General features: G+C 42.3%; 1 protein-coding gene across 1 annotated transcript in view; it reads right to left on the reverse strand.

Annotated features, from left to right (window-relative positions):
- The window catches only part of LOC308138686 (1-phosphatidylinositol 4,5-bisphosphate phosphodiesterase beta-1-like), a gene marked incomplete at both ends in the record, with an annotated part of 35105 nt that overhangs the window by 7503 nt on the left and 592 nt on the right, over nucleotides 1-27010 (reverse strand). Inside the window, 22 exon segments of the mRNA XM_080507901.1 lie at nucleotides 91-203; nucleotides 940-1044; nucleotides 2502-2601; nucleotides 2691-2858; nucleotides 3922-4076; nucleotides 5241-5365; nucleotides 5722-5806; nucleotides 6670-6766; nucleotides 8237-8292; nucleotides 10267-10432; nucleotides 11239-11323; nucleotides 11432-11514; nucleotides 12787-12944; nucleotides 14241-14387; nucleotides 15857-16020; nucleotides 16846-16946; nucleotides 18530-18605; nucleotides 20335-20388; nucleotides 21113-21192; nucleotides 21589-21729; nucleotides 22686-22754; nucleotides 23440-23517. Coding sequence (XP_080364027.1) covers nucleotides 91-203; nucleotides 940-1044; nucleotides 2502-2601; nucleotides 2691-2858; nucleotides 3922-4076; nucleotides 5241-5365; nucleotides 5722-5806; nucleotides 6670-6766; nucleotides 8237-8292; nucleotides 10267-10432; nucleotides 11239-11323; nucleotides 11432-11514; nucleotides 12787-12944; nucleotides 14241-14387; nucleotides 15857-16020; nucleotides 16846-16946; nucleotides 18530-18605; nucleotides 20335-20388; nucleotides 21113-21192; nucleotides 21589-21729; nucleotides 22686-22754; nucleotides 23440-23517 — 2406 coding nt within the window.

Below are 27010 nucleotides of genomic sequence, written 5' to 3' on the forward strand. Positions count from 1 at the left end.
AAGACGTCGGATTTACTGCCTGAACGTGCCGAGCGAGAACGGTGGCGGTGGCGGCGGCGGCGGCGGCGGCGGCAGCAGCAGCGCTCTGACCTCGGGCTGCGTGTCCTCCTCGCCGTCCTCCAGCGTCAGAGCCGCCAGCTGCTTGGACCTCTGCTCCAGCAGGTTGACGTACCGGATGGGGTTGGACAGAGCCTCGATCACATCTGGACAAGAGAGAGAGAGAGAGAGAGAGAGAGAGAGAGAGAGAGAGAGAGAGAGAGAGAGAGAGAGAGGATAATATGTGTAACTAGAGCTACACTCGGTAGAGTGCAGACCTTTGCCAACATCAAATTTGTTTGTGTTAGCATTCCGTCAGCTCATATCGATGCGAGCTAGCTGGGAGCTACAATACAGTGTGAAACGCCGAGCAGGAAACATCTCCATGGCAACAGACGCTGATCTCCTTTGGTCTCCATGAGGTGCCTCTCTCATCCACTTTGGTATGGGACATTTTTTTTGGGGGGGGGGGTATTTATGTGAAAATGGTTAGCTGTTAGCATACCAAAATCTAATTGATTGGGTCCTGAGATGACGACGAATCATCCCTGAAATTTTCATGCAATCCGGGTGAATATCTTTTGTTATTTAACGTTGATAATATGTATTTTATGTAGTAACATGTAAGTATTTTACAAACAAAAATGGGACAGACCTTCACCCAAGACATACTTTTTTTTTTTTGGAACCCAGCTAGCATCGCTAGCATGTTAGCGCTAGCATGGGAGCGTCTCCATGGCAACAGACGTTAAACACACGCAGATGAAAGCAGAACTTTCTCGACCCAACTTTTGTTGGCGAAGGAAACAACAAAACAGCAAAAGTCAAAAAGCGTCGCTAAAATATGCAGCAAATTGTTTGGATTATTTTTTTTTTTCGTTTTCACAATCCCGTCGTTCGTACCTGCAAACGTGTCGGGGACGTAGTCCTTGACTTCGATGTGGACGAAGACGGCCGGGAGGATCAGAGACTGGTTCTTCTCGTTCCTCAGGCCGATGTATCGGTAACCTGCAGAGAGAGAGAGAGAGAGAGAGAGAGAGAGAGAGAGAGAGAGAGAGAGAGAGGCTTTAACCCGGCCGCCTTCTGAGTTACTTATGGAGTCTAGAACGTGACGAGTCGCACTGACGACTGGAGGAAAGCCGAAACTAAACTGGTCTGAAGCTGCTGACGCTACGAGGAAATGGACGTTTCTTTCGGCGAGAGATGAATGACTTTTTGAACGCAGCTCAGAAATGTTTCCCGGGAGGCAAAGGAAGGAGAAAAGAGGGTTTTACTGCCTGAAACAGGCTTTAAAGGAAAATTAAATATTAATGAATTCTTCTTTACTGTGAAATTCCGTGTGTGTGTGTGTGTGTGTGTGTGTGTGTGTGTGTGTGTGTGTGTGTGTGTGTGTGTGTGTGTGGTGTCGTCCAGCAGAGTTTTCTTGCTGCATGTTGTAAAGCACCCAAACAGCTCGTCACTGTTCTTGGTTTTATTTTGAAAGTGCGTTTACACCAGTATTACTTGTTTTTTCCGGAAGTTATATTAGAGAAAGTCGATGTATTATTTTGAAGGGCGTTAAAACCGGAAGACCAGCGAAAGGAGAGAATACAAAAGTTTATTTTATTTCTTAAAGCACCTGGTTGATAGAGGCACAAGGTTTGTACACGTTTGGGCTGCTATGTAGATGTATTTTGAGCAGTTTGTAGTTTATTTTGTGGTTTCTTTGAGTTTATATCAGATTGCTTCTACTAATGTTTTCTCTATTAATTTCTCTTAGCTCTCACGGTGTTCATGGACGTGGAAAGGAAAGCTTTTTGCACAAATAAAACATCACGAACCATCAGTAAAGCACTCAATTCTCACCAGTAGAATTCATTTATTTATTCATTTATTATTCAAATCAAAGTAAATTAAATTGCAAAGATATATTCCATATAAATATACTGCAGTAAAAAAAAATTCACTTCTTCACATTAATCATTTTTAAATGAGTGAGATTTTTTTTAATAATAAATCAAGATTTGTATATTTTTTTTACTTATTTTAATTCTTCCCAGAATAATCATGATCCATAGTTCTTCAAACAATCAATATCAAAACTGATGTATCGTTGTTGTGTCATCAAACTTTTAAATGGTTTAAATTATAAATTGTTTTATAGTTATAAATTAATTTCATTTATATAAATATTATACATTTTATTTAGCCTTTATTGAGCCAGATTAAGAATCTCTTTCACAAGTGTGTCCTGAAGTTGACCCAAAAGCAATTTTTTTTTTTTTTTTTTTACAATGAATCTGTACTATTTTGAAAGCCGTGTCAGGAAGTGGAGTCCTAATAAATTATTGATCGATAAGAAAGATTTGACACACGAGATGAAGACCAAAAAAAAACAGCCAATACGATGGAAGGAGTTGCTTAAACGGACAGATACTAGAACTGATGAAGTGACAATAAAAGCTGAATAAAGACGACGGGGGCACCTGGTCTGATCGCAGACACCGGGATGATTCGATGGCCGATAAACTTCCCTCCTTCCTCGAAGGCGGCGATTCTCAGCGAGGCCAGGGTCGGAAGAATCACCTGGCGGAACGAGTAGAAAGTCCTCATTGAACCTTCATCTTCCCCTCCCCCCACCACCACCGCCCGCCGCCCCTCCCCCCACCGCCCACCTTCTTGAAGACGATGGGCTCCTCGTCCCACACCGGGTTGACGGCGTTGTTGTTCTGCGACGTCTTGGTCTTCAGGGCTTTCCTCCGGGTGTCGGCGGGAAGCCCGAACATCTCCACCTCCACGTAGACGCCCACCCGCCGCTCCGTCACGAACTGGCCGGAAATCACCTGGACGAGGAGGAGCGGCGGGAACGTCTCACTGGTCGCCGGGACAACGGCGGCTTCTGATCTGGGATCATTTAGCTTCGGTGTCAATGGTCTAAACTTCCAGATCTTTTAAAACACGTGGCTGGAAGAGTCTATGAGGAGTCATGAGCTGATCTTTGGACATACGTGGATCTTTAGCGGCTCCATGAAGTTGTCAGAAAATGTAACTTTAAAAATAAAAAAATCGTAATTTTATTCAGACATTGAACACATTTTTTTAAAAGGACTAATCTTGCGGCTAGAAAATAGCTGGAAAAAAACTAAACAAACTGGCTGCAATTACACCATTAACAAAGGATAAGTTTAAAAAAACTCATTTAAAATTCTAAAATATTTCAAATCACGACAAGAAAAAGAAAAAGAGATCATTTTTAAATTTCTAAGTTAAAAAGAGTAAAAATGGCTGAAATAGCTTCAAATAAATTAAAAAAAATTACTAAATCAACAAAAAGTGAAACATCTAAATTAACTAAAACATACATTTAAATAAAAAAGTAGCCTCAAATAAAAAGAGCAAAATTAAAACAACTGCAACTCAAATGGCTTAAAAAAGATTAAAACGACTAAAAACGTAAAGTAAAAAAAAATTACAAAAACTATATTTGACGTCCTAAATTGCAGTCGTGAAACGTCACACAAGAGGGGAAAGTAGCAAAAGTGGCTGTTTTGGTCGTAAAGTTTGCGGAACCCTGTTCTAGTGGTTGTTGCTAGCGACGTATCGAAACATCAGGACGGACCGATATCGATACCGGCATCGCTATCGGGCCGATATCGGGCCGACGTCGGACTCACAACCTTGCAGCTTTCATAAATACATTTCTGTCGTGCCGAATCCTGTTTCGACGACGGACTAAAATTAAGCTTTGCACACGACCACGTGTTTCCTGACCGGCTGAACTCCCGTCGTTTTCCTCATCGACTCACGCAGAGCTCAAGTGGAGACGCTCTCTCACACACTCACACACACAGTAATATTAATTCCCTGCCGCCACTCCACTCCGGGGCGGGTGTGTTGAGTGTTTACCTTCACAGAGAGGGTGTTGGCCACGATGCCGTCCACCGTGTTCTCCGTGAACGGGTCAAAGTGTTTGTCGGGACGCCTCATGAACTCGGGCTTCAGCCTGTAGCCGCTGCGGCCGTTGTACTCGAACATGAAGAGGTTCAGCTGCATGGACAGATCTGGAACAGAGAGCCGGCGTTACATTGATGGTAGGGGAGGGGGAGGGGGAGGGGAAGGGGAAGGGGAAGGGGAAGGGGAAGGGGAAGGGGAAGGGGAAGGGGCGGTAGGCAAAGTGGAGACGGGCTATTTTGGGCGTCGGTGGTCTCTAAAGTAAAAAAAAAAAATTAAAATTCCCGTTCGATTCATTGACAAGGCCGAGCGGCTGGTGGCTGGAGGCGGGCCAAGGCTTGGACGGCGCTTAAAGTCCTCCCTGCTGACTGAAGCTGCACCGAGAAAAACAAACAACAAAAACCAAAAAGCTGGATACGACGGATAAAAAAGCACCAAACTGCTAAATATATCAGCGATTTGGCCCAAAACGAAGCGCAGCGGGAGAAAATCCACCCCCCCGGGGGCTTCATAACTGCGGATAAAGTGATGAACTGACTCACGTTCCAGCCTGTGTTTCAAGCGACGGGACGTTTTTTTTTTTTTTTTGAGATAAAAAAAACAAAACCTAAACATTTTCGAAGTCACTAAAACATACTGTTGCCTTTACGACCCTGTCGGCCAGGCGACTCATCTTATACAACTGGAAGTCGGCTCACCACCCCCCCCCCCTCCCCCCCCCATTATATGGTCGTTGTATTAAAGAAGTCCTCCATAATCTAAAATTGGAAAAACTCCGGTTCTTGTGAAACGTTTCAGAGCTCGTGGAATCCCTTTCTGTTGTATATCAACTCTCTTGATTTATCCCCAGATCCTGATGAGGAATAATCTCTTCTATTTATTTATTTATTTATATGTTTATTTTATTTATTTATTTATTTTTTCTCAACCTTTAATGTCTGTCTTCTACGTGGTTTGAGTGTGTGTGCGAATGTTTGTATTGTAGGTTTGTGCCACGTGTCCAAGGTTGTTTGTCCTGAGTGGGGTGGGGGAGGGGGGAGGGGGGGTTAAGGGAGAGGGGGGAGGGGCATGAGGGTCTTTATTACTTCAGAAATGTACCGTTCTATTTGTATTGGATTGAAAAATGTCAATAAAAAGAGTTGGAATAAAATATGTCCCCCCCCCCAAAAAAAAACCAAAACAAAACCTAACCAAATCAAGACGATATCGCCGAGTCAGATGTCGTCATACAAAGTCACACCAAAATCGACATGGTGAAAATAAAGCGTTTTCACCGATGGTTTGGTAGTTGAGCGCCACCAGCTGACAGCCGGCGTTCCAGAAGAGCTGCGGCATGAAGTTGGACGAGTCCACTCTGGTTCCTTTGGGGTAGATCCGACTCAGCTGGGACTTGTTATATCTGGTGTCAGGAAGGTTACGGACACATGCGTCACAAGTTATTAGTTAACGTCAGACATATTGGGGAAAAAGGTTTTTTAAATCAACCCAAAGAAAAAGCCATGTTTGAACCATAAAAGTAAAGTTTGTTTGCTTTTTTTTTTCCCCTCTAAGTATATTCTGGCCCTTTAAAGATAACCGTGCTTAATTACAAAAAAAAAAAAAATTATTATTAAAAGTTCCTGTGTGACTCAGTCGGCGTTTGATTTTTTTGGCGGTTTTACACATAAAATAATAAAAAAAAAAGGGCAGAAAAAAGAGGACTTAAAGTACAGAGGCGGTTGCCATAGTAACTGCTGTAGCCGTTGCCAAGGATACTCCACAAACTCCACCGGTGACTTGGTGAGATGCTCCAAGGCTTTGGTCTCCACGAAAGACGACATGTTGTAGCAGCGGGCCGCCTCTACACACACACACACACACACACACACACACACACACACACACACACACACACACACACACACACACACACACACACGATATAAAGTAAAACGCATAGGCTGAGTAATGATATTCTACAGCCTGACGACAGTAATGAACGATTTCAGGTATATTAATTCAATTAAATCAAGTTCTGAATACAAATCTAGGAAATAGACATAAAAAGACAACATGTAAATGAACAACTTCCATCTCTAAGGCTGGTATAACACAGTGTTTTCAAGTTTGTACTGTAGAAATGAGTTTTTTTAAGAAAGTTTTCAGGATGAAAAAAAAAAAGCATTGCCCCAAGACAACTCACAAAGTGAATAATTATGTCTCCAGGCTGCAGTTTGACTTAACTTGGTCAATGAATATTCTGTTAAATATTTTTTTTTTAAAACACCCAAAAGAGGACAAGTACATCTTTTATAAGTGTGAAACTCATTTAACTAAATGAACTCTAAGTAAACTCTAACTAATTAATAAGAGCCATAAAAACCTCCAAATTCAAAAGTTTAAGTTTTTCTTTGTTGTGGTTCAGCGTTGATTGAAAATGTAAATATTTTTTTTCACAAAATCCAAACAATTACTCCAGAAACTCTCAACATCTTAATGAAACCTTCCTGTGTAAAACACAGTGAAATGTCCACTTCTCCTCTTGCTGTGGCATTCTGGGTAATTTTACAAATGTATTCACAGAACGCTAGACTTCCTCTTTTCACTTTCACGTTAAAATAAGACTGTAATAATAATAACACAAGATTAAAAACAAAACAAAAGCAGCTCTGACGATTCCCTTCAGCCTTCAGGAGTAAAAACGTCGGAGTGAGACTTTCTTACTCTTGGAGGCTTCGAAGGAGTTGAACTTGTTGGGCTGGACGTAGTTGACCAGCGTGGACATTTCCTCCGTGGCCACGGCCTCGCGCTCCGCCGAGCCCTGAGATCAACCACAGCGGGACAAACAGTTTGTGGTTCCGCTGGTTCCAAATGCAGATTTTCACGGGTTCTGGACACTTCTTGTACTCGAAAGAGAAACAGCAGCAGTCGACGGTTAGAAAAGCAACAAAAACACACGTTTATAGGAGTAACTATACAACCACAAAGACATTTTCTATACCGACACACATCCATACCATCTATTAGGTGTATTTTTTCCTCGCTATCAACACGTCTGCTGCGTTTTATTAGATTCTTGTACTTATGGAGGCTTTTAGTTTTAGAGGTTTAATGTTTGTCTTGTTTTTTTCACGCTATTTGAACATCCTGGTCTATTAGTTTAAAACCACGGCCTCGATTACGCCGCGACGTTTCAAGTGAAAAAGCATCGTTTTATGCTTTAATTTTTAGAAAAGTTTCGCATTTCCATTGAAACGAAATGACAATGATGTCGTTTTCACGTCGGGCCACTAGGGGGTGCTGTCGCCCATTTTTGTATTGAAACCACACACACGTGCAGAAGAGAACAACATGATCTAAGCATTAAGAACGTGAGAACACGGACATTCGCACAACCAAGTTGGATTTTTAACTGTGGTGACCGTCAAAATAAAAGCACCAGGAGACTATGAACTGGGAGTCAAGACACGACGGAGGAATCTGTGCTGCTTGTCCGTCGACTGAGCGTGTGCAGAAATACTAATTACTCCGGCTGTGGTTCGAGTGTTTTTAAATAAAACTTGTGTTTTCAGCGCCTTCAAAACGCATCCAACATTTTGCGTTTTCACTTGAAATCGTCACGGAAACGTCTCCTGAGACGACCCATCCAACAAAACCCCAACGGGAGATTTTCTGGATAAAAATAAATTATTATGCCAAAAGTTTTCACCATTTTGTTTCAGAACCACTTGAATTAATATTTTGGTTCAGTGTCAGTCAGTCCTGACGCTCTGAATTTAATCTTTCTGCTAAAAATGTGGTTCAAATATTTGCATTAAACAAAATCCAACTAAACTACTGAGGCAACATTTCCTCCATTTATAAATCTAAATTCCCATAATTATTATTATTTTTTTAATTCTCATACTCGTGTTTGCATGGTGAGGTCGTTGTTGTATATAAATATATTTTCACAAAATACAAATTTAATTATTTATATAGATTATCGAGCAGGGATATTTTTTTAATATATGTATATGTTGATGCAGATCACAGTTTGCACGCAGGTTTTAAAATAAGTGAAATGAACGGATTAAATCAAAACATAAAAAGAACAATAGCAACTAAATAAACACAAATCACTGTGAAAAAGTTCACAACGACGACGACGACGTCCAGACTTCGTACCATGAGAGGTGACAATGACGTGAGAATGAAAAAAACAAAAAACAAAAGAAAGAATCGTAAAAAAAAAAATGGCGGCGGTGGCGAGGGTGACATCATGTCAGCTCTGGAAGACGTCACCACTGACCTTTTTACCATCATCATCTTCATCATCATCCTCTTCCTCACTCTCAGCCTCCATCTCTGTCGAGATTAAAGTTAAACAAGTCTTCAAATCCCCTCGACTTTGAAAAACGGCCGCCTGGAACCTGCTGTGAAATCTGTCCAGCGTTTAACACCGTGGCCTCGTTTACACGACAACACATGTATACGAAGAAGAGCGCCTCAAAAAAAAAAAAAAAAAAAAAAAGTGGAGCAAGAAGAAAGAACAAACTCTTGTGGGGGCAAAAAAATGCAGAAAACAGTCAATTTAAGATTTTTTTTCACGTTTTTTTTTTTTTTTTATATCACAATCAGGGACTACAAGAAGCTACTGACGCTAGCAGCCAGAGGAGCAGGGCCATAGACCTATAGAACTAGAAGCTATATGACGCTAGCAGCCAGAGAAGCGGGGCCATAGACCTATAGAACTAGAAGCTATATGACGCTAGCAGCAGGAGGAGCGGGGCCATAGACCTATAGAACTAGAAGCTATATGACGCTAGCAGCAGGAGGAGCGGGGCCATAGACCTATAGAACTAGAAGCTATATGACGCTATCAGCAGGAGGAGCGGGGCCATAGACCTATATAACTAGAAGCTATATGACGCGAGCAGCAGGAGGAGCGGGGCCATAGACCTATAGAACTAGAAGCTATATGACGCGAGCAGCAGGAGGAGCTGGGCCATAGACCTATAGAACAAGAAGCTACTGAGGCTAGCAGCCGGAGGAGCGGAGCCATAGACCTATAGAACAAGAAGCTACTGAGGCTAGCAGCCGGAGGAGCGGGGCCATAGACCTATAGAATTAGAAGCTATATGACGCTAGCAGCAGGAGGAGCAGGGCCATAGACCTATAGAACAAGAAGCTACTGAGGCTAGCAGCCGGAGGAGCGGGGCCATAGACCTATAGAATTAGAAGCTATATGACGCTAGCAGCAGGAGGAGCAGGGCCATAGACCTATAGAACTAGAAGCTATATGACCCTAGCAGCCGGAGGAGCGGGGCCATAGACCTATAGAACTAGAAGCTATATGACCCTAGCAGCCGGAGGAGCGGGGCCATAGACCTATAGAACTAGAAGCTATATGACGCGAGCAGCAGGAGGAGCGGGGCCATAGACCTATAGAACAAGAAGCTATATGACGCGAGCAGCAGGAGGAGCGGGGCCATAGACCTATAGAACTAGAAGCTATATGACGCGAGCAGCAGGAGGAGAGGGGCCATAGACCTATAGAACTACAATTATATTGACGTTTATGAGCAGGAAACGACTTCTAAAGTTCTATATGCTCTGTCTTCTTCATCGTTTTGGGTTTGCTTGAAAAGTGACAGCGCCCCTAGAGGTCTGGCATGTGTACTACATGTCCTGAAGTTCATGGTGACGTGTGGACGGAGGTTATTTGGAGAAGATATATAAATATATATATACATCGCCTTAGGGTTATTAGTGTGGCGCTATAGCTGCAGCTGTCACACTCCGTCACGATGGCTTTCTCTCCAACACCTCTTTTGTAAAGGACGTCAATATGGCGCCTTGATTTCCATCCGAGTCGGGTTTTAATTGGCGTTCGGCGATTCTGCCCTCTTCGGGGACGTCCCGCTCATTAGCCAGACGTCCCCGAAGAGACAACGGCCAGAGACAACGGAAGACGTTTCACTGTGATTCGTGTCATGACGGAAGAAGAAAAGATACAGTAAAAAACATACAATTCCACTTTAAGTACATCCATCTAAAGTACATCCAACTCTTCTTCCTGACGGAGGAGTCGTTGGCGCTGAAGCCCACGGGATGCATCTCGGGACCTTTTTTCGACGATTTGCTGGGTGACTCATTGCTCGAGAGGACGTACATCTGCTGAATGTGAAAGCAGTTTGATAAAGAGACAAAAGGGACGTCTCTTTGACGAGTGACGCCTGTAAAACGCCTCCCGTCTCCCTGGCCGCCGTGGGAGAGTCCCACCGTCCGCCACGGATTTGGGAGCTTTTTTTGACTTTTTTTTTTTTTTTTGCGTCTTACCTCCCGTGTTGTTGCTAGGAGACACCGGCTCGGTGCTCTGATTGGCCGGCTGGTCCGCCAGCCGCTTGGTGTCGGCGTTGTTGGCGGGTTTGTGGGATTTCTTGTTCTTGATGAGGATTTTGCCCATCAGCTCCTGAGGACTGGGCAGCGGGACGCCAGACTCCAGCTGCAGACACACAGCAGCGAAAACTAAAATCTAAAAACGCGCAAAATGAGCGCAAGGATCTTTCAAACTGCCGAGTTTATTAATCCCTCGTGGCTTAACCACAATAATGTGGGCGACATAAATCTGCTTTCATGATCAAATTCATGAGAAAATTATGGAAGCATATTGCATTCACACAAAAAACAGTTTTTCTGAATTTATGACATAATTATCTCACAATTATGAGATAAGATTAAAAAAAAATTAATTGGCTCTATTTTTCTGAATTTATGACATAATTATCTCACAATTATGAGATAAGTTTATTTTAAAACAATTGGCTCAGTTTTTCTGAATTCGTGACATAATAATCGCAGAATTGTCAGATAAGATTAATTATCTTTAAAAATTGGCTGTTTTTCTGAACTTATGAGATATGGTTTTCTGAAAAAACTAAAAGAGTTGCCAATTTCTTATTTTTTCAGAAAACAGGATCTCAAATTCAAAAAACGTTACTTTAATAATGAATTTTATCTCAAAATTCTGAGATAATTATGTCATTAATTCAGAAAAACAGCCAATTATTTTAATGATTAATTTTATCTCATAATTCTGAGATAATTATGTCATTAATTCAGAAAAACAGTCGATTTTTAGAGTTAAGTTTAGGTTTATCATAAATAAGTTCAAACAAAATCTGTAGATATGGCGGAGAGATGTTTTCTTATGTCGTGTGTGTGTGTGTGTGTGTGTGTGTGTGTGTGTGTGTGTGTGTGTGTGTGTGTGTGTGTGTGTGTGTGTGTGTGTGTGTGTGTGTGTGTTCGTACCGGGTACTTGTCCAGGGGGTCAATCAACAGGGCGTCTCCAAAAATGGAGCGACAGTATTCCGCCATCTTGGCCTGCTGCTTCAAGCTGTTGGGGTTGAGACAGGAAGTTAAGACAGACAAAGGGGAGGGTCTTCCACACAGCTGGAGGACGACCACGACAATCAGAGGTGAGAACCGGACGGCGCTTCCTCACGAGTCCACGTGGTTTTCGAAGGACAGGATGACGGGGAAAGGTGAAGTCTTGAAGGCGCACTCTGCGATGGCTTCAATCACCTCCTGGACGGCGGCACAGGGATCAAAGGGTTTAACGATTAAATGTCAAATTTAACATGAATTAGTCGGCGATGACATTGAATTAATTCGTTAAAACTAGCGCTGTCAAAAATAACGCGTCAATTTAATTAATTGATTTGAAACATTTAAACGTTAAAAATGTCATAAGTAATTAACGCAGTTTTGTTTACTTCCGGTTTTGTTTTTTACTCCCCTCCCGGATGTGCAACGTCCAGCAGGGGAGCAGCATAACACCTAGTGGAATATTATTAAGGTAGAAAATTTCACTTTAAAAGTTCCCAGACAGTGGACTGAGAAAGTGAAAGTCATTAGCTTTATTTTGAAAAGCCACATTTTACGCCCACAGAAGAAATTCTGCAGTAAAACAGCAGGTTGCCATGTTGGCTGACCAGGAGCCACCAAACTGCTAAAACTGGAGGAAATACTGGTAAAATATTAATTTTTCCTCTTTCTCTGGATCTTCTGTATACTCTGTGTGTGTGTGTGTGTGTGTGTGTGTGTGTGTGTGTGTGTGTGTGTGTGTGTGTGTGTGTGTGTGTTACAGTATATTATTGCCACTTATAGAACAATCATGTAATAATTTTACAACTTTGTTTCTAGAAATATTAAAATCCTCATAGTGGTGGACCTGCACTGTAACTAAACCCAGACTGATGTTAGACGTTTCTTAATTAATTAATTAATGTTTTTATTGTTTTGCTAATCTTGCAGAGAAACAATTTCACCAAAAGCTAAAAGCGCGTAATAAAAATAGTCTTATAATTTAAATAGCGTCTGTGTGTTGAGTCGATATTAATTCTATGGTTTTCCTTAAATAAATATCCATTAAAAGCTTCAGGCTTCAGTGGAAAAATAATGCAATTAATCGCAATTAATTATAGAAGATTGTGCGATTAATTAGTTAAAAAAAAATGTTTTCGATTGACAGCACTAGTTAAAACCAATTTGATGAATTGTTAACACTCAGAACTACTCAGATATCACGTATTTCAAGCCGCTGTGTCTGCGGGACGTCGCCCGAAGAGACGAAAAGAGAAAATATCTTTTTGATCTGAGACACTGAAGGAAAACAAAAGACGAAGGGAGCAGCTGCAATATTTCAAGATGGATGAAAAGATGGAGGACAAGAACAAATGGGACTCGAGGAGTTTGCCAGAATATATATAAAAGCAACATGTGGGGACGGAGGGTGGGGGAATTGAAGTGTCCAGGGCCACATGGTCATGGTAAAAGGTGAATTCTGTCCCGGCTGACCTTGAAGGGGATCTCCGACGTCATGGTGAATCCGTGAGTGATGACGGGCTCCTCCTCGGCCGTCCGTCCTTTCCACACGTCCAGCTCCACGCAGCGGCAGCCGGCCAGCAGGACCTGCCGGTACATCTCCACCGAGGAGCTGCCGGCCAGCTGGCCCGCTGAAACACAGCCACACAACCGTCACGTGACCGCGGCGAGACACCGAGCCGGGATCCTTAACGACTGCTATTGTTCTTTCAATTGTCAAAATCATGTTTTTGTTCTTTGTTTTGTGTCGTTTAGTTGTTTTTTTTTGCCTACCTGCTAATTTATGCTCTTGCTAGAAAATCATGTTACTGTCTAGATAGAGCTGCTCAGGCTGGTTTAAGCTAGAAAATCATGTTACTGTCTAGATAGAGGTGCTCAGGCTGGTTGGATCTAGAAAATCCTGTTACTGTCTAGATAGAGCTGCTCAGGCTGGTTTGATCTAGAAAATCATGTTACTGTCTAGATAGAGCTGCTCAGGCTGGTTGGAGCTAGAAAATCATGTTACTGTCTACATAGAGCTGCTCAGGCTGGTTTAATCTAGAAAATCATGTTACTGTCTAGATAGAGCTGCTCAGGCTGGTTTAATCTAGAAAATCATGTTACTGTCGAGATAGAGCTGCTCAGGCTGGTTTAATCTAGAAAATCATGTTACTGTCTAGATAGAGCTGCTCAGGCTGGTTTGGTCTAGAAAATCATGTTACTGTCGAGATAGAGCTGCTCAGGCTGGTTTGATCTAGAAAATCATGTTGCTGTCTAGCTCGAGTTGCTCAGGCTGGTTTGATCTAGAAAATCATGTTACTGTCTAGATAGAGCTGCTCAGGCTGGCTTGATCTAGAAAATCCTGTTACTGTCTAGATAGAGCTGCTCATATTTAAAAATATATATATACTTAAGAGTGAAAAATGAAAATAAAATTCCAGAGCTGAATCAAAATTATAAATAAAGTGAAAAAACCTTTCATATGCTTATTTTTTATTTTGAATACAGTGTTTTTTTTAATTAAATTTTTTCATTCCGTTTAAAAAAAAATTTAAATTTTTTTTTCAAATGAACAATCCTTTTGACCCGGATGGAGCTCCAGACACTTCTAATGGCGATTTTAAGATGAAAGTTGTTGTTAAGTAACTCCAAATAAAGAAAACTACACAAAAAAAAAAATATGCAAACATTTTATTATGTTTTGAGTCAGTAAAAATGGTTGTTAAGGTGGAATTTTTTTTGTTTCTCCATGGAAACGGGAAAAAACAAAAAACAAAATGAGATTTTCTGGAAAACTACAGAAAAGCTGCGCTGGTCACCACGGTAACTCGTCGTTCTGCACATGCTCAGTAGAGCCAATAAGAACAACGTTTCCTGCATCGTGTCATGACTCCCAGTCCGTAGTCTCCTGGGACTTTTATTTTGACGGTGAACGGGTGAAGGCGTACCTGTCAGGTACGTGTTGTGCGACGACTTGATGAAATAGTGAGACAGAGGGAAGCTCATGTCCTCCGACTGGTCCAGCTTCTCTGGCGGAATCACGCCGTTCTCGTCGCTGGACAGGTAACTGGAGAACGCCTGCAGGGAGATCAGGCCTGGAGGCCACGGTCAATTCTCATCATCATCATCATCATCATCATCATCATCATCATCATCACAGGTCATACTCCAAAAACACGCCTCCAGTGTTAAACCATCAGGTAAAGTAACTTTCCTGAATTTACACTCGGTATAATTCCTTCACATGGTTGAAATCACTCGAAGACTAAATGTGAAAAAATGACGTCTGGTTAATAAAAGTTTGGTTAAAACAAATTAATTCAGACACGTGGAACCAGAACCACATAAATGTGTATTTCTATGTATACAAGTGTGTACGTGTGTATGGCTGTGTACACCGGGTAAAGGTTAGAGGGTTAAACGTTACATCTCCAGTGTAAATTACTAAATGTTTTGGATTACATTTATATCTATTTAAAGTCTACTTCAAACAGATGGGGTAGAATACATAACATCAATATATAGTATATAAAGTAGATTCAAGGCAAAATTTCAGATTTTTTTTTTTTTTGAGCCGTTCAAACTGTCTCCAAATGCAGATTCGTCCCAGATATTCAGAGGAAAAGCACATTTTTAATGAAGACACGTCATACGTTTTAATTTTATTACACTTAAACTGAAGTAGTTCAAACCTTTTACGGTTTTATTCTTCTTTATTCATCATTTTATCTTCGAACTCGTCATAGTTCAAAAATAATTATAACATCAAAATCTAACAGCCAGATTTTAGAGCATCTTCCACCTCTAATCCAGATTACAGAGCATCTTCATCGTCTAATCCAGATTATAGAGCACCTTCCTCCTCTAGCATCAGATTATAGCGCATCTTCCTCCTCTAATCCAGATTATAGAGCATCTTCCTCCTCTAACATCAGATTATAGAGCATCTTCCCCCTCTAACATCAGATTATAGAGTATCGTCCTCCTCTAATCCAGATTATAGAGCATCTTCCTCTAACACCAGATTATAGAACATCTTCCTCCTATAACATCAGATTATAGAGCATCTTCCCCCTCTAATCCAGATTATAGAGCATCTTCCTCCTCTAGCATCAGATTATAGAGCATCTTCCTCCTCTAATCCAGATTATAGAGCATCTTCCTCCTCTAACATCAGATTATAGAGCATCTTCCCCCTCTAACATCAGATTATAGAGTATCGTCCTCCCCTAATCCAGATTATAGAGCATCTTCCTCTAACACCAGATTATAGAACATCTTCCTCCTATAACATCAGATTATAGAGCATCTTCCCCCTCTAATCCAGATTATAGAGAATCTTCCTCCTCTAGCATCAGATTATAGAGCATCTTCCTCCTCTAATCCAGATTATATAGCATCTTCCTCCTCTAACGTCAGATTATAGAGCATCTTCTTCCTCTAATCCAGATTATAGAGCATTTTTAAGCACGTTCAAACTGTGTGTGTGTGTGTGTGTGTGTGTGTGTGTGTGTGTGTGTGTGTGTGTGTGTGTGTGTGTGTGTGTGTGTGTGTGTGTGTGCACCTTGCTTGAGCGTAGCCTGGTCGTGTTGGTAGCGCTCCATGGCGGTGTGCGTCTGGACGGGGCGTAGCGGCGGGTAGAGGATCTCGTTGAGCCGCGGGTCTCGCTGCTTGTTGTTGATGAACTCCGTCATCTGGTCGACCGACATGCCGCCGTCCTTCCCGCCCCTGCAGGGTCACGGGCACTTTACACGTCACATGTCTTTTAACATCAGATTATAGAGTATCTTCCTCCTCTAATCCAGATTATAGAGCATCTTCCTCCTCTAATGTCAGATTATAGAGCATCTTCCTCCTCTAACATCAGATTATAGCGCAGATTATAGCGCATCTTAGCGCATCTTCCTCCTCTAACACCAGGTTATAGAGCATCTTCCTCCTCTAATCCAGATTATAGAGCATTTTCCTCCTCTAATATCAGATTATAGAGCATCTTCCTCCTCTAACATCAGATTATAGAGCATCTTCCTCCTCTAATGTCAGATTATAGCACATCTTCCTCCTCTAACATCAGATTATAGCACATCTTCCTCCTCTAACACCAGATTATAGAGCATCTTCCTCCTCTAACATCAGATTATAGAGCATCTTCTCCCTCCAACACCAGATTATAGACCATCTTCCTCCTCTAACACCAGATTATAGAGCATCTTCCTCCTCTAACATCAGATTATAGAGCATCTTCCTCCTCTAACACCAGATTATAGAGCATCTTCCTCCACTAATATCAGATTATAGAGCATCTTCCTCCTCTAACACCAGATTATAGAGCATCTTCCTCCTACTTACTGGGGAAGTGGACATTTTCTTTAATTCTACTTCATAATAATAAAACAGATCTTCCTCCTCGTATCAAAGAAATCAGCCTGAAGCAAGTAACACAGTGAAACCCGGCGGCTTCCTCTTCCTCTTCTTCCTCTTCTTCTTCTTCTTCTTCCCCTCTAATGAGCCCTGCAGCCAATCAGAGGCGAGGGGCGGCGGCCTCAGACTCACTGCAGCTTGAAGATGCTCCCGAGCTCCGGCCGAGGACACAGACTGTCCAAGAAGTTGCGGTAAACGTCCAGCGTGAAGTCGTCCAGTTTGATGCTGTCGCCCTGGAGACGGAGAGACACACACGTCTCAGTTCACAAAGTTTTCTAGCGTCTCCACAACGTTTCCCAGTTTAAAGATCGTCACTCCGTCGTCCGGGATGATAATCTCTTTTACTCTCTTTTACTGCTCTTTGTCGGCGCTGGAGTCGTGGATTATTCAGATAATCTGAGCTCACTTCATTCACCTTGTGTTCCTTCAACTGTCATGTTTTCCTTTGAACAATGAATCTCATTCCGTTTTTAAACAATGTACCTGTGAAGTCTTATTCCCCCTTTTTTCTCTTTTCTTTTTCCTTTTTTCTCTTGTTCTTCCCCCTTTTATGCTTTTTTCTTTTCTTTCTTTTTTCTTATCCCCTTTTTTCCTTTTTCTCTCATTTCTCCCCTTTTTTCCCTTTTTTCTTTCTTTCCCTTTTCCTTACCTTTTTCTTTCCCCCTTTTTTCTTTTCCTTTTTCCCTTTTATTCCTTTATTACCTTTCCCCCTTTTTCTCTATTCTTTTTTCCTTTTTTCTTACCTTTTTTCTTTTTATCTTGTTTTTCCCCCTTTTTTCATTTTCTCTTACCTTTTTTTCTGTTTTCTCTCATTTCTCCCCTTTTTTCTTCTTTTTTTCTTTCTTTTTCCTTACCTTTCTTCTTCCCTTTTCCCTTTTCTTCCTTTATTTGTTACCTTTTCCCCCTTTTTTTCTCTATTCTTTTTTTTTTACTTTTTTCTTACCTTTTTTCTTTTTTATCTTGTTTTTCCCCCTTTTTTCCTTTTCTCTTACCTTTTTTTTCTTTTTCCTCACATTTCCCCCCTTTTCCCTTACTTTCTTTCTTTTTTCCTTACATTTTTTCCTTTATTTATTACCTTTTTCCCCTTTTTCTCTTCTTCTTTTTTCCTTTCCTTTTTTCTTTTCCCCCTTTTTTCTCTTTTTTCTCTCATTTCCCCCCCTTTTCCCTTTATTTATTACGTTTTCCCCCTTTCTTCTTCTTTCCCCCCCTGAAATGGACTGTTACTGCAGCAAGTCGCCCGGCGGCGAAGCTTTTCTACGACACGACAACGATTCAGGTGAAAACACGTCGTTTCGTCTGGGAAATGCCATTTAATAGTGCAAGAGAAAAAAAACACTATTCTAGTATTTACTATTATAGGACATCCAGTAATTCTGTATTCAATCTGTCCACCACTTTTACTTTTCTTTTTTTTTTTTTTTGCACTTTTGTTTCAGAGAACTTTCCACAGAAACTGAAGAAACACTGCAAATATAAAAATGTTCATGTTGGGCCACTAGGGGGCACTGCTGTTTGTTATTGTAATGAAACCACACACACACACATGCACCAGAGAACATTCTCATCGAACAAGTTGGATTGTTATTACGATGACTTTCAAAATAAAAGCACCAAGTCGCAGGAGGATATGGACTGTGAGTCGTGAAACTCTGGAGGAAACGTTCTTATTGTCTCTACTGAGCACGTGCAGAACGACCAGTCACTACGAGCGCAGTCGCAGCATCAACGCGGAGCGACTTTTAAAAATGTGTTTATTTATTTTATATCGTCTCTTTGTAGGTTTTCCTCTTTAAAAAAAAAAAAATGAGGGGCTCACCCGGGCGTAGGGCAGGCGACAGTTCTCCAGAGCGCTCTCCACTCGCTTACGGTCCGAGGAAAACAGGCGAACGATGCTGCGACAACAAAAAAAAACACAGCGGCGTCACACAATTATCGCCTCATCCTTAAATACAACCTGCCACCAAACCAGAACCGACACTTGGACCTTCAGAAACCCTCCTGCCCTCTAATTACACCTTCCAGAGTTGCTTCATTCGAATCCCCTTGTTCACGTTCCGTCTTCCCACTCATTTCACATAAATCGACAAACCTTTTTCAAGCCAAGTGAGACGGTCTGCGAGTAGAAAATGGTACGTTTGGCGACTTTCGCCACCGAAACGTCAAACTCCAGTCAAAATGTCGACATTTTCATCACGTACACTCGTTGCCGTATTTAAAAATATGCAGAGTTAACGTTCTAATAGGTTACCAGCAGTACTGTGCTTGTTCCAGGTTTTAAAAAATGTGTTGCTCCAAGCAGCCAATCAGAAATCAAACCCTATATAGTGTCATCGGGGGGTTCAGCCAATCACAATCAAGGTAGGCTCCTCCTCCATTTGACTCCTCCCACAATCCGAGCAGCTCTGCTCTGGCACATGGCGCCACGAGAGGAAGTACTTCCTCCATCTCCCCATAGATGGGCGTGTGTGTGGGGGCGGAGCCAGTCCAGCTCACACAAGACACAGCAGATTCTGAATGCAGCTCCTAGGATCCAATATTCAAATGGAGGGAAACAAATCAAGGAAAAGCTGGATTTTGGGGGCGATTAACTTTGAATACGACCGACGAGACCATGTGGAAGTATTGAAAAGTTCCTTAATATGACACCTTTAAGGTTTAAAGGCTATTATTGCTCTATTTCAGTGTTTTTCAACCACTGAGCCGCGGCACACTGGTGTTTCCGCGAGATCTTGTCAGGTGTGCCGTGGGAAATTATCCAATTTCACATTTTTTTCTAAAAAAACATTTGCTCTCACAGTGTGTTGCAGAGTAATCATGTATAAATACTCTTCGCCACTAGAGGGCAGCACAGAACTTTGCCGGTGAAATGCAAAGTGACAGACGTCAGTGTGGTTCATCTCCACCTCCTGCTACCATCTTGTATCAAAGTACTGTGTCAGTGACAGTGATGGAGAAGTTTTTGAAAAGGAAGAATGTGAACCAGGATCTCATCCTTTAACTTTTCCGGGTGGTGGTGGCGGTGTGCCTCCAGATTTTTCCAAACAAAAAAGTGTACCTCGGCTCAAAAAGGTTGAAAAACAAAATCATTGCTCTATTTCACCAGACTGTCTGTGGCTCCCGAATCATCTAAACGCTTCAGTTTGAACTGAAAGCACAATCTCCGCTGTGAAACTTCAGCAGTGTTCGCGGAGGAGCTCAGTAAATCAGGCGCCGTTAAAAAAAAACACCGGCGCGAGTCCCCGAGGCTCCCGACACGCCAAGTGACCCTAATTTGCCTCGGAGGCGACGCTTTCTAAAATACAGCTTTCCTTCAACGGCTGGGTTTTCTCGCCGGCCTCACGCTGCGCCTGGTCGTCGATTACCAGGTCAGTGCTGAATTAAGCACCTTCATGGATCCTGTCCCTGTTTTCGCTTTCCCAAGTGCGCACGGAATTAAGTTTATTTCGGGAAGCGAGGGACGCGAAAGGGCCGAAGTTTAAGTTTCAGCTCGAGTCCCCCGCGGACGCCGGCAGGCTATTTCCTCGCGTCAGGCTATTTCCTCGCGTCAGGCTATTTCCTCGCGTCAGGCTATTTCCCGCCGCCGGGCCTCGCCGGTACGACGGAGGCCGAACGGCGACTCACTTCTTGACGGGAATCCGGCCCTCGGCGTTGGGCTGGAGGGTCAATCTCACGTACCTGGAACGGAGAGAACAGGTATTAGCTTCTTCCTCGCCGTCGCCACTTCATCAATCACTTCCTTCAAGAAGCGTCTTCCTCCACCGACATGGAGAGCGTCGTCCATCACGACACACTTTTAGCTCGTACTACGACATAAACTGACCGTTTCTGATTTTTTTTTTTTTCAAAAACGTCCCAGAGTCCGAATTCTTTCATATTTACGGAAAAATTTGATTATTATGTATTATTTCAACAGTTTTTTTTTTTTTTTTTAATAAATTTTGCATCAAATATAAGCATCACACACAGCACATTGCACATTATAGACATTTATGTGGCCATAACAGAACACAGGCATCCAGCATAGGGCGTATAGGAACGTGGTGCAATGTGCTTAATGGGGGACAATTCCCCCTTAACAAAACAAGCAACCCTTACAAAAAAAATTAATAAATAAATATAAATGAAACAAAAATAAATAAATAAAATAAAATTCAAAGGAGGTTACAAAATGCAACTAAGAAGGAAAGGGGGAGATTATTATGTTTTGATTTGAAGCAAAGTAACAAACAAAAATGTCATTTGTTGAGTTTAAACTGATAAATCTGTGTTCTTCTATACTGGTGGGGACCGTGTGTGTGTGTGTGTGTGTGTGTGTGTGTGTGTGTGTGTGTGTGTGTGTGTGTGTGTGTGTGTGTGTGTGTGTGTGTGTGTGTGTGTGTGTGTGTGTGTGTGGACCCACGCTTTCAGCAGACTGTGGTCTCTGTTAAGATTGTTGCTCAGCAAGTTGGAAGACAGAGAGAACAGCTCCTCACACCAGGCCTGCAAGAAAACACACTTCATCATCATCATCATCATCATCATCGTCACCATCATCATCATCATCATCATCATCATCTTCACCACCACCATCATCATCATCATCATCATCATCATCATCATCTTCACCACCACCACCACCATCATCATCATCATCATCATCATCATCATCATCATCATCTTCACCACCACCATCATCATCATCATCATCATCATCGTCACCATCATCATCATCATCATCTTCACCTTCACCACCACCATCATCATCATCATCATCATCATCTTCACCACCACCATCATCATCATCATCGTCACCATCATCATCATCATCATCATCATCATCATCATCATCATCATCACCATCATCATCATCATCATCATCATCAGAGAGTGAAGCACCTTGGCCTCTTCCTCCTGCGACGCGATGAAGTTGAGCTGGTTGACGTTGACGAGGTCCGAAGCCGTAACCACGGTAACCATGCGGTTCTCCAGTCGTCCGACCAGATTCCCCACGTCCAGCAGCTCCCGGAGCTTGGCCTCCTGCGGGGCGGCAGCGGGGGCAGCGGGGGCAACGTAAAGTCAACAGTCAACTCGCCAGTGAAAACATCGGGGTTTTTTTGTTTCAGTTTCGCGCGGCGGCGGAAAAAAGTGACGTGGTTTTAGCACGTTGGTGCTGCTATTTGTTTTTGTAACGAAACCACACACACACACACACACACACACACACACACACACACACACACACACACACACACACACACACACACACACACACACACACACACACACACACACACACACACAGAAGGAAGAGCAAATACGATAACGATCTCAGTCTCGGGACAAGACGATACCAATCGAACGCTGGAAGCCAGATGAATAAAACATGGTTTGTTCCGCGGCACGAGATGAATAAACATGGAGTGTGAGGTCACAGGGGGGAGGAGGTGGGGGGGGGGGGGGGGGGGACACAGTATGAGAAAGGAGGCGGATAAAGAGTGACGGGCGGGTGGAGGAGGAGGAGGAGTTGGATGGTGGAGGAGGAGGAGGAGGAGGAGGGAGGAGGGTGGAGAAGGAGGAGGAGGAGGAGCAGGGTGGAGGAGGAGGAGGAGGTGGAGGAGGAGGAGGGTGGAGGAAGAGAAGGAGGTGGAGGAGGAGGAGGAGGAAGAGGAGGGAGGAGGAGGAGGAGGGTGGTGGAGGTGGAGGAGGAAGGCAGAGGAGGATGGTGGAAGTGGAGGATGGTGGAGGATGAGGAGGAGGGTGGAGGAGGAGCAGGAGGAGGAGGAGGAGGAGAAGGGTGGAGGAGGAGGAGAAGGAGGAGGTGGATGGTGGAGGTGAAGGAGGAGGAGGAAGAGGAGGAGAAGTAGAAGGAGGGTGGAGGACGAGGAGGAAGAGGAGGAGGAGGGTGGAGGAGGAGGAGGTGGTGGAGGAGGAGGAGGAAGAGGAGGAGGAGGAGGAGGAGGAGGAGGAGGAGGAGGAGGAGGAGGAGGCGGTACCTTCGGTGTTTTGGTGCTTCGGCCCGTCCTGACATCTTTTACCAGGGTCAGGTCCAACAGTTCTGTGTCCTGATGGACACACACACACACACACACACACACACACACACACACACACACACACACACACACACACACACACACACACACACACACACACACACACACACACACACACACACACACACACGTACGTCAGCTGTTATCTGGGTGTTAAGTGCTTCCTCCCGTTTCCTGTGGAGGATTTAAGCCCACCTGGAGGGAGACTGTGTGTGTGTGTGTGTGTGTGTGTGTGTGTGTGTGTGTGTGTGTGTGTGTGTGTGTGTGTGTGTGTGTGTGTGTGTGTGTGTGTGTGTGTGTGTGTGTGTGTGTGTGTGTGTGTCAATAGTGATCACACGCTGCCTCCTCTGCCTGCCTTTTGCAACGTCTTCACAAAGTTATTCACAGTGAACTGTTATTTCCATTTTACCATCGTGTCTTAATATCTGATAAAAATTCATGTTTTGTTTAGTTTTTTTAAATTCCTGCCGCTATGAATGGAAATCCATTAGAAAGATCCATCCATCCATGATTCTCCATCTTTTAACTATCCAATAATGCTTATTAGTGATTAGAACATTACGATATTTTACTAAAATTTATTAAATATCAGTGTTTTACCTCTCTGTGACATTTTAACTAGAATTATATAGGTGGAGGTGTTATTTTTTTTTTTTTCTCCCCCCAGGATATTATTCAATTGTAGTTGTTGTACCTTGTTCTGGTCGGACCAGTAGAGGTAAAAACCGTGTGGATCCACAAACAGGGTCACCGGACTGACGGTGGACAGGTCCTGCAGGGAGGGAAGACAAAGCAGAAACTCTCTTTTAATCCCCGGCAAAGAAACAAAACAAAAAAACTCAACACAGCTGCTCAGATAAAAGCCCAGTTTTAAAAGGCTTTCATCTTTGTTACGCAACAGTCCAGCGATGACTCAGGTGTCCGCGGCTCAACGCTAAAACTTTTCACAGCGCGGTGGCGGTGGCAGAGAGGACCGTCGGGTTAACCCACATTTTCTTATTGGTTGGTGTTATAATGCAACGGCGATGTCGTGTTTGAAAAAAAAAAAAAAAAAAAAGAAGCCTCTGATGCGTCAAATAAAGCCTCCGACAGACAAAAAGATTCAAATTAAACTAAAACTATTAGAAACTTAGTTCATCCTGTTTGTAATTTAAAGAAGTCGTCACATTTTTCCTTGTTAAAACTTGTTTATCGGTGTTTGACCTCAGTTGAAAGTCAGAATCTGGAGTTTGATAGCAGTTTTTTTTTTTTTTTTTGTTTAGGCTCTTTGTTCGGTTTCGTCCCAGATAGACGATTCCCAGATAGACGGTACACAGATAGACGGTACACAGATAGACGATTCCCAGATAGACGATTCCCTGATAGACGGTACACAGATAGACGATTCCCAGATAGACGATTCCCAGATAGACGGTACACAGATAGACGATACACAGATAGACGATTCCCTGATAGACGGTACACAGATAGACGATTCCCTGATAGATGGTACACAGATAGACGATTCCCAGATAGACGATTCCCTGATAGACGGTACACAGATAGACGATTCCCTGATAGACGGTACACAGATAGACGATTCCCTGATAGACGGTACACAGATAGACGATTCCCTGATAGACGGTACACAGATAGACGATTCCCTGATAGACGGTACACAGATAGACAATTCCCAGATAGACGATTCCCAGATAGACGATTATAAAATAAAAAGCTGTACGAACTAAAAATCTTAATACATTTATTACAATAAGTGAATTATTTGTCATATTTCAGTGACATAAGATAAATACAATTTTTTTTTTCCACAAAGGAAGATAGTTTAAAATTGCAGCGAATACAAATATTGCACTTATTGTTTAATTTATTCTAAATGTTTTTAGTCTGACAGCGGACGGCTTTTTATAAAAAAAATTTCCCTACACCTCTGCATTTTAAACAGTTTTTTTTTTGTGTAAAAAAATTTATTTGTATTCATCATCGGTCTCTGAAATGTTACAAATAATTCACCTATTCTAGTAAATTGTCTAAATGTTTTTAGTCCAACAGCTGACAGGTTTTAATTTTTTTGTCTTAGCACGCTTTTTTTTTTTAATTTTAACTTCGCCAATACGATTTTAAACTAAGTCATCTATCTGGGAATCGTCTATCTGGGGGGAAAAACACTGTCGTCTAACTGGGAATCGTCTATCTGGGGAAAAAAAACACTGTTGTCTAACTGGGAATCGTCTATCTGGGAAAAAAAACAGTTTTCTAACTGGGAATCGTCTATCTGGGGGGAAAAACACTGTCGTCTAACTGGGAATCGTCTATCTGAGAAAAAAAACACTGTCGTCTAACTGGGAATCGTCTATCTGGGGGGAAAAACACTGTCGTCTAACTGGGAATCGTCTCTCTGGGGGGAAAAACACTGTCGTCTAACTGGGAATCGTCTATCTGGGAAGACACCCTTTGTTCCAACCAGAATCCCGCCACAAGGAGGCGCACGCTAAAAACGCTACATTTTGATCGTGCTACCATGTTGTCGTCGTCGTCAACACGGGAGAGGACGCTAACACTTAGCTGCTAACTGCTAACAGGGCAAGTGTAAACTTTTCAACTCCAAGTGATTCACAAATGACCCTGTATTTTTATTTTAAATCTCCAGAGTGTGGATGGATGTTTCCAGATACTCTACTATTGGGTTTTTATTTTTTTTCTACTGCAGTTGGAGATTTCGTGAGCAGTGAACCGCTATGCTATCGCTATGCTATGCTATAAATGATTGACACTTCCAGCAGCCAATGTGGTTTCGCTAGAGGAAGTTGTGGGATGAAAAACAGGGAGAATGCACTCTGTTTGATTTAATTTGCTTTTATCGAATAAATTGTTAAGAACTGGTTTAAATACCAACTGATGACTCATTTGGAAAAAAAAAATCTTCAAAGTCGTCTTTGGTCTATAGAGCAGGTGTGTCAAACATAAAGCCTTTGTACTTCATTGTTACCCATCTGTACTTAAGAGTAATTTCGCGCTTATTCTATTTTATATATATATATATATATATATATACTTGTCTATACACCCGTTTAATTATTATTGTCATTATTCTTACTTAGTCATTGTTGTGGTTACTGTTATTTTCTAAAATCATTATTGCTATTACTTATCCTATTCATGTTTAATTTAATTTAATTATTATTATTTTATTTTTTTCTCTTTTCTTTTGTTGTTTACTTTTTACTTTACATTCGCAGTATTTCATTATTATATTGCTGTCAGAGACTGTGTTCTATTGTTCTTGCTATTTTTATTGTTTACAAAAAGAAAAAAAAGAAAAGAATATGATATGTACAATATCCTATGTGTACACTATTGTATTTATCAACCAAAAAAAGATAAAAAAAAAAAAACCCAAAACAAAACAAAAAGCCTTTGATTCTGGAAAATTACAAAGAAAACTTTGATTTTTGAACAAATGTCTTCAGAGTTTGAAGACGCTTGAGCGTCTTGAGAAGAAGAACGCTGTTGGAGAAATTCAAATATCAAGTGTCTCTCTCTCTCTCTCTCTCTCTCTCTCTCTCTCTCTCTCTCTCTCTCTCTCTCTCTCTCTCTCTCTCTCTCTATCTATCTCTCTACCCCCCCCCAGTGGACAGATTCAGTGGTTTATTGGATTAGCTCCTGCGCAAGTATGATTCATGATCTTATACAGCTCAATGCATTGATTTGCGCAAACACACACACACACACACACACACACACACACACACACACACACACACACACACACACACACACACACACACACACACACACACACACACACACACACACACACACACACACACACAGACACACACATCCTTTCTTCCTCGCACATATGAAATCTGTTTAGTTGGAGGTAACCGTGCCAGTTACCATGGCAACCGGACGTTGCACGTTTCTCATTGTCAGGGCTCTTGTACTTCAGCATACCGACACACACACACACACACACACACACACACACACACACACACACACACACACACACACACACACACACACACACACACACACACACACACACACACACACCAAATGTCATCATTATCATTATTAATTATAGGGTTGATTGTGGTCATGGGGGAGATTATTGTGTGTATGTGTTTTGCCTGCACACACACACACACGTACACACTCTGTACAAGCAGACCAATTAATTCCATACCAACAGGTGGCAACGGAGCAACCGGCTACAAACACAATTGCTTCTCCCACACACACACACACACACACACACACAC

Source organism: Blennius ocellaris, assembly GCF_963422515.1.
Source record: "Blennius ocellaris genome assembly, chromosome: 13".
In the NCBI taxonomy this organism is placed as follows: Eukaryota; Metazoa; Chordata; class Actinopteri; order Blenniiformes; family Blenniidae; genus Blennius; species Blennius ocellaris.